This window comes from Corvus brachyrhynchos, unplaced genomic scaffold, assembly GCF_000691975.1.
Source record: "Corvus brachyrhynchos isolate BGI_N302 unplaced genomic scaffold, ASM69197v1 scaffold319, whole genome shotgun sequence".
Classification (NCBI taxonomy): Eukaryota; Metazoa; Chordata; class Aves; order Passeriformes; family Corvidae; genus Corvus; species Corvus brachyrhynchos.
This window is the reverse complement of record NW_008246065.1, coordinates 33,201-47,335: the sequence shown is the minus strand read 5'-3', so window position 1 is coordinate 47,335 and position 14,135 is coordinate 33,201. Positions and strand designations below refer to the sequence as shown.

The 14,135-nt window shown below is 42.2% G+C and overlaps 1 protein-coding gene across 1 annotated transcript in view; it reads left to right on the top strand.

The window, feature by feature from the left end:
• Nucleotides 1–8,986, top strand: part of HTRA1 (HtrA serine peptidase 1) — a 16,856-nt gene extending 7,870 nt beyond the window's left edge. Inside the window, exons 3-8 of the mRNA XM_017746809.1 lie at nucleotides 1,907–2,101; nucleotides 2,808–2,840; nucleotides 4,203–4,317; nucleotides 4,534–4,591; nucleotides 5,991–6,086; nucleotides 8,510–8,986. Of these exons, the coding sequence (XP_017602298.1) occupies nucleotides 1,907–2,101; nucleotides 2,808–2,840; nucleotides 4,203–4,317; nucleotides 4,534–4,591; nucleotides 5,991–6,086; nucleotides 8,510–8,678 (666 nt within the window). The 3' untranslated portion in view covers nucleotides 8,679–8,986. The remainder of the gene's footprint in view (nucleotides 1–1,906; nucleotides 2,102–2,807; nucleotides 2,841–4,202; nucleotides 4,318–4,533; nucleotides 4,592–5,990; nucleotides 6,087–8,509) is intronic.
• Nucleotides 8,987–14,135: the final 5,149 nt, after the last annotated feature.

Sequence of the window (14,135 nt, the reverse complement as noted above, 5' to 3'; positions counted from 1 at the left end):
AAGAGCTGCTGGATCCTTCCCAGCACTGAGCCACAGCTGTGGCTGGGTTTATCTGTGGCTGTGGCACTGATAAGGGCTGTATTTTACAATTATTATTTAATAGCAGGGCATTGCTGGTTGTGAAAACATTCCTCTGAAAGGTAACTAGGCATGGAAATGTTTTCCTCCTTTCTGTGCTGCCTGTTCTGTTGCTCTCCCAGCTCACTGTGTTGAATGAGCAGTTGGTTTAATTGTTTTCTTCCTGTCTGGAGACTGAAAGATAAAGTTTCCAAAAAGAATCTTACCCTGTCTGGGAGCTGGCAATGAATTTTATTGAAATAATCTGCTCATCTGAGTAAAATTTCCCTGGTGGAGTTGTAACAAAGCTGGATAAAGGATGCACAAGATCAATCTTGTTAAACATTAAAACCGTAACTTCTCTATTTGCAGCTGCATATAGTGATAACTGGTGCCATTATTTTTCACTTTCTACTTTCTATCTCTTAGGGTATTTGAAATAAAACTGTAGGTGAAAAATACAAAATGCTGGGCATTTGGGCTAGTTTATATTACTAGATTGTTTTCCCTAAGGGTGACTTATTGATTCAGGCTTTCAAACTGCTGGTAACAGAAGACCTCTAAAGATCTAGCCATGGGTTTCCAAACTAAACACGTAATAATTTCCCTTTTTGCCAAAAATTTAGAGTTTTGAAGTAGGTCAAGCTTGGAGGAAAGCTAGGTTCAAGTCAGCTTTGCCAAGCAAAAGATAAATGCCTCCAGATTTCTGTTTTGATTTTTGGGTTCAGTAACCTAATCCTCCAAACCTCTGAGTCAAAACTTGTATTTATTTGTGTCCAGGTTCACTGATGCTAATAGAAATAGTCCAGTGACAAGATTAAATACGTAGTTAAATTACCTGGGGAGGGTCAGGATCATTTGGATAACAGATAAACCAAAAATATTTAAAAACATGTCACATCACTGTAAGGGTAAGGACTGACTTTCAAAAGTGTGAAGAAAGGGAGAAATGGCACTCAATGTGTGTTGCACAGGCAGGTGAGAAATGAAGGAAAAGTATCTATTTCAAGTATGATCTGTTTCAGAACACCCTTGATTCATTGGCAAGAATGTGTGGATCCAACCTTCCCTCCCTTTTTTTATTTTTAACTGCTGTACAATGCAGTGTTTGCTGGATTTTAAGAATGTTTTAGTGGGAATGTCTTCAACTACATGATATTTAATATGTTTAGAGATAAGACCTTAAAAGGGAGTATAATGGTATCCCCTACTCTCATAACAGAAAAATCACATAAAGTCTTTATATCCTAACATCTCCAGAGGAAGATGTCACTGTATGTAGGAGGGAATATAATTATTTGGAAGAGAAACTTTGTTTTAAAAAAGTAAGATGAAACATTAGCTGGTGTCTTGTGAGAATATAAAATGCTTTTAACTGTACACATGCATGTTTAAAACTCTTGGGCTGTTGCTTTCATGATTCTTTAGTGTTCACTCTCAAACAATATTGTACTTTTACTTCAGCAGCTGTTGGCTAATTATTTCAAGAAGTGTTGGAAACGGCTCATTTCTAGTATCATCAGATGTTTGCTTTGTACAGCAGAGCATAAATATCCCTTTAGCCATGGAACTGGTCCTGATTTAATGGGTACCTGTTGTGAAAGAAGTTCTCCTACAGTGTAGAGAGCCCACACTCCAGTGTAGATGCCCATTGGGATGTTTCAGTATCAACCACACAAAATACTCAAAGAAAACAGAGCAAGCAAAATCCCTGAGGGATAAAAGCCTCTCTCTTTTCCTCTACCCTGTGACTGTATTCATCCTTCTGTAACATTTGTTCTGCCAGAGAAGCAGCATCCTAACATTTGAATTTTTCTTCTCTTTTTTTTCATTCTATTTTCATTTGCAGGGTAAATTGCCAGTTCTTCTGCTTGGTCAGTCTGCAGACCTGAGGCCAGGGGAATTTGTGGTGGCAATTGGAAGTCCCTTTTCTCTTCAGAACACGGTGACCACGGGCATTGTCAGCACCACGCAGCGCGGGGGCAAGGAGCTGGGGCTCCGCAACTCCGACATGGACTACATTCAGACAGATGCCATCATCAATGTACGTCCCCTCTGAGCCTGCTGCCTCCAGCTCTCACATTTCTGCAGTAGCTGCTTGGAAGATTCCTCCTGTGATGCTGCTCTTAGGAGCAGGGAGCATGGCTGGCTCTTCTTTTTCTCTCCATGTAAATCTGGACATCTGCGCTGCAGCAGCGCTTGGTTGTTTTTTAGAAACCCCCCAAGGAACCACACCAGGCACAATATCTGCCTTCACTTCAAAATCCTTGCAGGATTTTAGGGAGGAGGCAGTAGTCTCTGGCAAATATCTTTTCAAAATCCATCTTGTTTTCTGAAAAAGAAGCCAAGATTAGTTTAAGGATTCAAGTTTGTTTCTGCATTAAGGCAAAACAATAGTTTTTGTACTTCAAATCTTGGCCCTGTAAGAAATCTTCACTAACAGCTCCCAGAGCTGTCCTAAAATCTTCTCAGTTTCTAGTGTGGCACTAATAAAACAAAAGGAAAACCTTGGCTTTCTTAACTTACGCTGGCAAGAGAAGAAAAACTAAGCATTTGCAAAGCTCAGCTAAAATGGGGGATGTTAAAGTGTAGTTTATGGCTTTGGCTGTTTAGGACTGTTCTATTGCACATATTTAATAGACAATGGGAACAGTACTACAGAAATATTTCAGAAAATTCTTTCATGTTTTGCTTGCAACAAATTAAGAGGTAAATATTAAAACATGTTCTTAAATTATGTTTATTTTCAGTATGGGAACTCTGGAGGACCCCTAGTAAATCTGGTAAGAGTTTCTCTAAGTTTACTTAGTGTCAAGCTTATTGATTTTTAATTTAAAAACAAAACAAAATACCCCACCCAAACCAAGAAAAAAGCAAACTCCCCCTACCAGATATGTGATTCAGAGCTTTTGATATCTGGCTGACTACACAAAATTCACATGGTTCTTACTAATCATTTGTCTGTGTTTATGCTGGCTACAGGCTACATTTGGATTTCAATGTTTAGGATGTTTATGGTTTGCACAGTTTTGAACAAGTGTAATGTGTTTTTTTTTGCTCAAGCCTTGCAGAAAGCATGTTTTACAGTGAGGTGTTTGCCATTGCTGTTTACCCTGCAGCTGGCAATTCTTCTCTTATGTGCACCGAAACTCAGTTCAGTGTTTCTAAAATGTATCTACCCTTTCATTTTGAATGACACCTAAAAAGTCCACATATTCTCAGGATGTTAGGCTTTATTTGCCAATATTGTAGAATGGACTGAAGCAGGTTGCAAAACTGTGTGAGAGCTCTCAGGTCTCCTGGGGGTATGTGGAGTCCTCAGGAGGCATGGCACAGACTGAAACTCAGAACTACTCAGAGTTTCTGCCCTGAAGGAGATCTGGCAACTTTTTTTTGTTTCCACCCAATTCACAGCACACATTCAGTCACACTTAACCTTCACTTAAAAAAAAATTGTGGGGGATTGTTTTTATCTGGGATGAAGCATGCCTCAGGTCTCCTGGGGGTATGTGGAGTCCTCAGGAGGCATGGCACAGACTGAAACTCAGAACTACTCAGAGTTTCTGCCCTGAAGGAGATCTGGCAACTTTTTTTTGTTTCCACCCAATTCACAGCACACATTCAGTCACACTTAACCTTCACTTAAAAAAAAATTGTGGGGGATTGTTATTATCTGGGATGAAGCAGGCAAAGAAGCTGCTGAGATTTCAGAAGAGATGACAGCAGAGATGTTTTATCCAAAGCTCTGGAGTTACATTGCCAGGAAAACTTTTGATTTTGGTGAACTGTCATTTTTCTTTATGTTATTATGTAACAGTGGCTCAGGAGCAGTCGGTGCCATACTTTATGTGGTGCTTGCTGAAGTAAACACAGATTGGCTGCAGAATATGTTGCTTATCTGCTTGAAGCATGAGAATTGCCCAGTTTTGATCTCTTCTGCAGCAAGATGAATAATCACATTGATTTTCTAAAATTCCTAAGTAGTGTTTTATCAGGAGACAAAAAAAATTAAGACTTAAAAAGTTTAGAAAATTAAAGACCAGCTACAAAGTGTGAATTTGTCTTTGTGACTGCTTGGAAGAAATTATCCATTTCTTTTTGAGGTGTTCCACATTTGCTAATAATGACTTTTTAAATTTCTATAGGATGGTGAAGTGATTGGAATTAACACATTAAAAGTTACAGCAGGCATCTCGTTTGCTATCCCATCCGATAAAATAAAGAAGTTCCTAACTGAATCCCATGACAGACAAGCTAAAGGTACTGTACTTCACTGCTTTCAAAGAGGAAAACATGAGAATAACCTCATTTAGTGGGTGGCATCATTGCCCATGGCAGGGGGTTGGAACTAGATGACCTTGAAGGACCCTTCCAACCCAAACCATTCTGTGAAAACAGTGATAAACCAGAAAGCCAACAGCCTGCGAGGCTCCTTTGGTCAGAGCGACTGATCAAGACCTGTTTTCCTTTTTGTAGGAAAAGCTGTAACCAAAAAGAAATACATTGGCATACGAATGATGTCTCTAACTCCCAGGTAAGTAAGCAAGGTGGCTCCTCACCTTTCTGAAGCATGGTCTCTGCATGCATTTGGATGAAGCTCGTGATGTGCAGAAGCGCCTGGGAGGTTTGAGGCAGCACCGTGTCTCTTTCTGTGCGGGCTGGGGACAGCTCGCAGCCAGTTCCTGCCACCTTCTCCTCTGCGTCTGCTACACGGTCGAACTCTCCTCTAGACTCTCGTATGAGCTAGTTCTTAAACAACTCCTGGCTTTTTCTTCTCCTTAATGCTTCAGAAGAGAATAGCTAGTGACTGAGACTGTCCTGGGGTTATATCCATGTTGTTGTATGTTTTCATGACTTAACATCAGCTACGTGCGTACTTCCATTTCTATAAAATTGTTTTCATTAAACAATTCACTTAACGTCAAATGAAGCTTTTGTGTGGACTTGCTTATTCATGCTCAAACTATAAGAGACTCATGAGCAGGTAACGCCATGTCCTGTAAAAGTAACCAGAGGTTTTCCCTTGTGCAGGATCCACAGGTAGAACAAAGCATTGAAACACACAGGGTTGGGGTTTTTTAGGTGTTGAGGGTTGAAGGAGGTGATTTTGTCCCTCTAATCTGCTCTGGGGAGACCCCAGCTGGAGCTCTGCATCCAGCTCTGGGGTCCCCAGCACAAAAAGGTCATGAACCTGTTGGAGCATGTCCAGAGGAGGCCACAAAGATGATCAGAGGGGTTGAGCACCTCTCCCATGAGGAAAGGCTGGGAGAATTGGGATTGTTCAGCCTGGAAAAGACAAGCTTTGGGGTGACCTAATTGTGGCCTTCCAGTACCTGAAGGGAGCCTGAAAGAAAGATGGACTATTTACAAAGGGCCTGGAGTGACAGGACAAGGGGGGATGGCTTCAAACTGACAGAGTGTGGGTTTAGATGAGATATTAGGAAAAAAATCTTCCCTGTGAGGGTGGGGAGGCCCTGGCACAGGGTGCCCAGAGAAGCTGTGGCTGCCCCTGGATGCCTGGAAGTGTCCAAGGCCAGGTTGACATGGGCTTGGAGCAGCCTGGAACAGTGGAAGGTGTTCCCTGCCCAAGGCAGAGAATGAGACTGGATGGGCTTTAAGGTCCCTTCCAACCTAAACCATTCTGTGATTCTATGATCTGCTAGGTGTAAAGTTTTGGAATGTTTTAACTCTGACTCTCTGTTTCTACTGAAATTATTGCCCTTACCAGAAATAAACATTAAAAAGCTGTATGCATGCAAGAAGTGTAATAATTCTTGAAATATGCATCTAAGGGTTAAAATGAATGCTGAAGTGCCATATCAATGTGTAAAACACCTCAGCTCGTGGTTATTAAGTGACTTCAGTAAAAAAGTGTGGGCGGGTTTTTTCCTGTCTTGACAAAATATTTTTTTTGCTATTTCTTCATTTTTCAGCAAAGCTAGAGAGCTGAAGGATCGCCATAAAGACTTCCCTGATGTTGTCTCTGGGGCCTATGTTATTGAAGTTATTCCAGAAACACCAGCTGAAGCGTAGGTTGAAGTACTTTTCTCTCAAAACCACTGCCACTGACTTGAGGGGGTAAAGATGGAGGCTGTTCTCTGCTTAACTGGCTTTCTTCATTATGCTAAATTAACAAAGTTACGGCCATCTGATTGCTATTATGTTGTCTGCTGGAAATGGGTTTGTGGTTTTAGTCTGGTCCCTGATGGGCAATTCTGTAACTGTATCAGGGTATTGCAGGGAAGCCCTGTCAGCTTTCCAGGCCCAAAGGGCAGAGATTCAGGGGGTGTGAAAGCTCCCTTTTCATTTTTCTCAGCAATTGCTTCCAAGGCATCTGTTGTACCAATGCCAGTGCTGAATAAAGACCTTTGATTATTCACACTCTCCACAGCCCTGCTGGTCACTCTGCAGGAGAGCGAGCGAGAAGCTTTGGGTCCACCTTGGGGAAGATGTGTCCACCTCAGTGTTGGCCAAACCCACCAGCTCCCCTGGCAAGCCTTGAGGATGAAATCCTCTCTTGGCAGCAGGCACTCTTCCATGTGAGAGCTCTGTCAGCAGTCACATTACTGGGAAGAGCTTTTGGGTTTGGACAACTGATTTTTTAAATTCATATTACTCAGTATTTGCTCAGAAACTGCCCTGCTGGTTGGTACCATGTCTGGCTGAAGCCTGGCAGCTGGGCTGTGGTCACTGGCACTGGTCTGGCTGGCTTTTGCTGGAGACACTTTCCTCTAGGGGTTTGCTTGATAGGAAACCGCTCAGTAATCAAGGGCAGGAAATGGGAAACCTTATTCATTTTCTGAAACTAGTGATCATTTAAGAGAAGAGTAAATCTTTGTGGCAATGAAGAGGCTTATGTGGTACCAAAGGCATGTAGGCAGAAAGCTGCTTGGGGCAAGCATACATTACCTCTTAGGAAGACTGCAAGGATGGTTGGATGGTGTCTTTTTGGCAGTTTGGATGTAAGATAAACAGTGTTAGCTGTCTAGTGTCCTCTGTGAACTATTGCTGTGCTGTGTTTGCAGATGATTCTTGTTGGCAGTGCTGGTCAGGCAGAAGACTGGAGAGTGTCTGTAATGTGAAGGAATGTGTAGGAATGATTTGGCTGCTCCAGTGTGGGGCTGGAATTGCTGCCTTGGTGTGCAGGTCCAGTCTGAAGGTGCAGAAAAGTCATTTTAGGAGCATGGATAACAGCAGAGAGTGGGAGAAGGACTTTAGAAGGGGAGAAGAGATGTGAGGCAATGTAACCTTTGAATGTGAAGGCAGACCTAAATCAAGGTGCTCCATCCAAAGGTTGGCCTGGCAGTTAAAATGCAGCCCATGTTGGCTCTGTCCTCCTCACTTCTAGTCCCCCTGCCCAGGGGTTTCCTTCTTCTGCTGATCTCTCCAGCACATGTTGTGTAGATGTGCTGGTGGGGCACTGGAGCAGTGCTGGAGTCACCCGTCCTGGCTTTGAGTCACACGGAGAGGCTGCATGAAAAACCATGGAATGACTTCCTCCAGGAACATGTTCTGAGCCATGCCTTCAGTAGGCGACCAGATTTGTTGCAAACATTGGCCAAGGGCATCCTGCTTGCAGGAGACACTCATGTCAGGCTCCTTCTGTGGGTGGAAGAGGCCGATGAGTGGTCTGTGGTTTTGTGAAGGATTATGCTTGTGAAGGGCTGAATCATGTCTGATCTGTCTTGGTTAATTTTTCCATAACTGGGAGCCAGATCGTTGTGCAAGACTGGGCAAGATGTTGTGGTCTGTGGCATCCCTCACCAGCTGTTTCTTGGTGCTGGCAGCAGCTCCAGCCAGCTCGGGGAGAGACGCGGCCCCGATTCTGCCCCGTCTTGCTTTGAGACAGGAATATTCAGTTTTTGAGGTCAGAAAAAGGGATTTTGGGTGCTATGGGCAGTGCCCAGAGAGGAAGGACGCACATGATTTTTTGGTGACCAAGCTGGGTAGCTACATGTGTTACTCTGCTCAAGTTTAAAACATGAAGGGTATGTGAAGTGGCTGCCAGTGAGCTGCGTGTGGAGAACAGGGACTGAAATTCCTCATGTGTTAGCACACAGTGCCACTCAGGTTGCCTCTCTATGCCTCTCCCAAAAGCTTGGGAAATCTCCCCTCTAAAATGAGTGTGCCTTGTTGCAATTATTTTAGAAGACAGATATCAGCACCTAGGATCTTTATTGCAGAATTAACTGCTATTTGCAATAGTGAATTCCTTTGAAGACAGTGAAATATGGGATTAATCGAACTTGTACATCCATCAGATTCTGAGGTTTCTGCACTTTATTGTAACCTTCACTGCTTCATAAATTCTGATTGCTTTCCTCATGCCTGCCATGTCTGCACAGCTGCTGTTGGGTGGGAAATAGAAATAATCCAGCAATCTTTTTTTCTTTTTTTTTTCTAAACAATAAAACTGCAATTATAATAACACATTGCTGCTTTGTATTTTCAGTGGTGGCCTGAAGGACAACGATGTGATTATAAGCATCAATGGACAGTCGATAAGCTCAGCCAGTGATGTCAGTGACATTATTAAAAAGGACAGTACGTTGCACATGGTTGTGCGCAGGGGCAACGAAGATGTTATGTTAACAATAGTTCCCGAAGAAATTGATCCCTAACCAGAAACATGAGCTGGATTTCATGTTTTCTTTTAACAGCAATGGACTGCTTATATCCTCTCTGTGCTGGTACAGGAAACGTTAGACTTCTGACCAACATTCTGCTTGTTCAGTGGATTAGTATTGGCCAACAGAGTAACTTTACTAGGTTTAAGGTGCAAAATCAGTGTAATTTCAAATACTCCAGATGATAATTTTTTTCTTTCTGTATTATGTACGCAATGTATTCTTTACTGGCTTTTACATCCCCCGCTTAACAAATCGACATTTGCTTCCCTGTGTTGAGTAGATTTCCCGTTATTTCTGCTAAGACTTAAACAAAAACAAAACCCACGCACACAGTGTGTGTTGTGGCATTCAGGTATTTATAGGGTAGCTGTGTTTTAACTGGAAATGCCATTGTAAAGGAGTAGTTTGGGAAACAAAATTTGGTTTATAAACACAGAGGAATCCCAACCCGAATAACCTTCCGAGGATCCCGTGCAGGACTTTAATACTATGATATTTTCCTAGTGTTATTAAAAGAATTCAACAGTACTTCTTGTGAGTGACTCATTTTGCTTCCCCTTGTGGAGTGGTTTACTTTGAGTGGCACATCTGCCTGGGAGGATGTCCTGCTGGTCTCCTTTTAATCATCATGAATCGCATGACTTATTTTTCAGTATGTGTCTTGTATTTGTGCTTTTTTGCATCTGTTCTCCTCAGCAAGGCTGGGTTGAATTTGTCATTTTGCTTATGCCATCCAGATGTTAATTCATTTTCCTTGTTGTTTTAATTACAGCTTCACCAATGCCTGGAATCTGTTTGCCCACTGTAGACATTGCCACATGGTGGATCACAGATCCCATACCATTCTTGTTCTGACATTAGGATGTGTGTAACCATTTAGATCTGGCCTTAAACTCTTTAAAACAGGCCTGGTTTATTCAAATCTGGAGTGCTGGTGTGTGTATGGACCTGGTTTTGACTCTAGGATATTGGGCATTCCTCTAACAGGCATTAATTCTTATATATGTGTTTATGGATGCCCTTGAAGCTTGGGGGTGGTGAGTGGGTTTGTCCTGCTGTGAAGGAGAACAATCAACCACACTTAATTACAAGGTGATTACTCGTTGGGTAAACAATAGGCTCAGCAGCCTTTTCTTTCCTCTGTTGAAACATGTATCTCAGAGAATAAATCCAAGGGCTGTAGACAAGTTTTGGTGACTGTCACTCCTAAACATGTTCTTCTTTTAGAAGAAGAGTGTTTTAGTAAACATCTCCAGCTGGGTAGCTGGCAGTTTATGATTTTTAAAGAAAGGGTTGTGTTCCATCCAATTACAGCAACAAATCCACTAGAGCTGGATTCCTGACAGTGCTCCTTCTCCTCCCAGCTGTATTTCAGTTCTGTTTCAGCCAGTTTATCCTGATTTGAGGAGCCTTTGTATCCCCAACTGGCCTGCCCTTACTCACTTGGATCACTGTAATATCCTGATTTGAGGAGCCTTTGTATCCCCAACTGCCAGTGCCTGCCCTTACTCACTTGGATCACGGTAAATTTACAGAGTGTATAACATTAATTAGTTGCAGTGCACCTTTCAGTCCAATATTGACTCTTGACACCTCATTACCAACTTGTGCCATGGCTGTGGTAAATCACACCTGTGAAAATCTGCCAAAACACTGCAGTGCCAAACCCTGGTAGTCTGCAATCCTTTCTGGCCCCAAAGATGCAAAGAATGATCTTGCAGAAGTGTTTTGTAGCATCTTTGCACTGCAAGTTCATCATGCTGATGTTGATTAATGTTCCAGCTTCCCACTGAAGTGGTGCTCTGTTTTGCAGACCATTTGTGCCCTGGGTAGCACAGAGTGGTGACACACAGCTCTCAGCAAAAATAAGTTTGAAAATCACCTGCCTTCTCTAGTACTCCACCTAACCCAGCTATCAAAAATTAAACTAAAGCCCCAAAGCCAGGAAATTGTGTTTAAACCAGAAGTTATTTTCCATCTGCCTTTTTACTTCAAAACAAGTGCTTGCACAATTTGCAGAGCTGATCGATTCTATTTGTTCCTATTGCTTGTTGTTGTGGTCTCTTAATATGCAAAGTCATTAATTTTCTTTGTGTGGGCATTAGGAAAGAGGCAAATGAAATTCTGTAAATGGTTTTCCTGGGTCACTGGGATTAGTGGAATATTTGACCAGAATTCTAGCCCTGAGCTCCATCTAGTGGGATGTGAGATGCAGCCGTTCACTTGGAGAGTGGTTTTCTGATTTACCTTTCCTTAACACATAATTAATTTCTGGGCAGTGGATATCGGTAAACACATGAATATTACGTGCAAAATGTTTAGAATTTACTTTTCTGCTATCCAACCATGCAGCTACTCAGTTGGTTTCTTACAATCAAAGTATTCTCTAAATGATTTTTAAGTTTATGAAGCAAGATTACTGATGAGCAAGGACATGGAGGCAAAGTTTTTCTTTAATACAGTTGATTACCATGTATTTTTTTTATGTATTACTGGGTTATAGATCTGGAATGGTTTTTATTCTTTGTTGCTTCAGCACACAGTTCTTTCCAAAGTGCAACTGAAAATACTTTGTACTGAATAGCTTTGGCACAGTTTGTACAAATATCAGTTTCCTGGAAATTTTAAAAAGTGTTGGATGTTATATCAAGGAAATTGGACATTCTGGCTTGATTTTCAGTATTTTATAATGTCTGAAATGGAAACTGGAGTTGCTGTGTGTGATGCTGAGTAGATGGCTACGTGGGGCTACTCTTGGAGGTAGTTTTGAAGTGCAAGTTCACTTATTCCATAAGGGAAAAATCTTGAGCTATAAAAGAAATGGTCATGACTAACAATTGTCTGGTTTCTGTGGCTTAGATGCCAAGAAGTAAAATCCTGTCATTTCATTGCCAGAGGACTTTTTTTTTTTCTTTTTCCTCTCCTTACCTAGAACTATTTTGTATTCATGTTGAGGATATTTTTAAAACTACATTTTTCCAAATTATGGTGAGGGAGACATTTGGTAAAGCATGATCAGATTAAATACAGGTTCTTATTGTATATCAGAAAAGTACTGCAGCATTAACTGTTCTGATTCTATATAATACTGATTAAAACTGCAAACGTTCAGGAGAAATAGAGGTGATGAAGGTAGAAGTCACCAATCCAGAGCAGTGAATGATGAGTGCACTGAGTATTCAGTTGTATGTGATGGTAGGTCACTGTGTGAGTCCTTTTCAGGTCCCCTCAACCCCAAAACCCCATCTCTTGTGCAAGATGCTGGCAGGGAAGTCAGAGCTGGACCCTCTGGCCCCAGGATTTCAGCCAGTTCAGCCTCTTTGTACCATTCCTCTGTAAATATGCAATAACTTGATCAGGTAAGGATTGCTGATTGCATAAAACCACTGCTAAAACCAGTGCATATGTAAATTGACTAATTGGGCAGAGAAAGTGGGGAAAGAAACTACAGAGCAGCTCACCAGTTTAATCTATCTGCATCTGCTGGGAAGTTTTCCTTCAATCTCAGGGTTTTGTTTAGTAGTCATGGTACTGCAGCATCTGTCCCCATAAACTTTCTGAGGAAGTGGGTAATAATTAGCAACTGATTAGAAGAAAAATGAGTCAGAGCTAAAGCATACGAGTCAAATTTACTTAATGTGGTAAAGAATTCACTTTAGGAGCTTGGAAATACTGCATAACATGCTGGAGGAGAAAATTAAATATTTTTTCTGTTCATTCCTTTTCTGTGCAGTGTTTATGCAGAGACCAGAGTGATCTTCAGAAAGTTTGCCATGTGGCTGTTTGAGGGAGACGGACTGTGGTAACAGCAGCATAGTGTAATCTTCCTTTCCCCTCTGAAATGGAGCTAATGGTGCAGATCACCACCCCACAGAGGAAAACACATTTGGGAGGTGTTATTGATTGAGAGAGCTGTGAGTTAGGCTGTGTCCATGCAGTGACTGTGGGATTTGCTGTGTCTGCCTGGACAACCCCTTCCTCAAAGTTCATGAAAGCTGAGAGAGAAGCAGCAGCCCTTGGACCTTACCCTAGAGCTGCAGTCCTCCAGGAAAAATGGGTGCTTTTCGAATCAGAGAATGACTTGAGTTGGAAGGGACCTTAAAGACCATCTAGTCCCACGGGCAGGGACACCTTCCACTATCCCAGGTTGCTCCAAGCCCCGTCCAGCCTGGCCTTGGACACTCCCAGGGACGGTAGAGCCACAGCTTCTGTGGACAACCTGTTTATAAGAACCTGTGGACAGGTAAGTCCACGAGAGGGCGAATTGAAGCTAAAAACTCAGCTCCATCCTCTGTGGAAGCAGGGTCTGGATGTGTCACTGTGATTTGGAGCACTTTCTGCTGGTGTGTGTGGCTGGGGTGAGGGGGTGACCTCCTGCAGGAGGAGGGGGATGCAGGGGGAAAAGCAGATGTCCTTGGAAGTCTGAATATAGTGTCTGTTCAGAAAGAAGTGCTGAAAGCTGTTCTCATAAAAGTTGATTCCAATCTTCCAAGGAACTGGGCAGTTCTGGCAAGGAAAAAGTAGATTTTGTCTGCATCTCATCTCTGGTAAGTTCCTGTGTCTGGCAAAAAGGAGAGTCGACTGTCTCATTTGGAAAACTAGGATGTTTCAGCATGCTGTGACTGTTTTAAAATTCTTTGCACTTGTAAGAAAAAGAAATCAACCCACCAAACCTGCAAATCAACCACAAACAGGCAAATATAACAGAAAAGGTGCTCTAGCTACCACTCTCGGGTGCAAAACAAACCTGTAATAAAACCGAGCTGTAATTAACAGAAGAATAAATGTACATTTCCTCACATCTCAATCAACATTTGACCTGGAGGCTGGGATCCTGAAAGGAGAGCTTCCTTTTGAAGAGGAGTTGGCAGAAGAACGCTGCATTTCACTGGTGCAGTTAGTGGGAGATGAATATTTTATTGGTGTAACAGAGGAGGGTTTACAGCCATGCAAATGTTACATAAACAGAACTGTGTAAAGGATAATGATATGCTGGAGCTATGACACTCATCTTGTTTTTACATTGCAATCTAATCTTTTCACTGTTATTTATCTCAGCTAAAGGGTTTTTATGTTTGATTAACAAAAAAGCACTCCCAAAGATAATCTAGGGCTGTGCAAAAGCTCTGCTGGGATCAGTTCCAGCTTGGGCAGTGAGTTCCTGAAGCGCTGAGGGACTCTGCAAACCTTGCCACTCCTGCAAAGGGCTTCCTCTGCTCAACTTGCTTTATTGCCTGAAGAACAGACCAATATTTCTTTCTCTTTTCAATTAAAAGCCAAAGTTCTCTGCTCAACACTGTCCCTGCTCAGGAGAAAAAGAAACAGCAAGAGCAAATCCCAACCCACAGATGTTCGTAGTGAAATTTGCTTTGTTACCCAAACACGCTGCAGCTCCACTCCTGGCACAATGCCTCTGAAGACAGAGGACAATTGTCCTCAGTGATTATT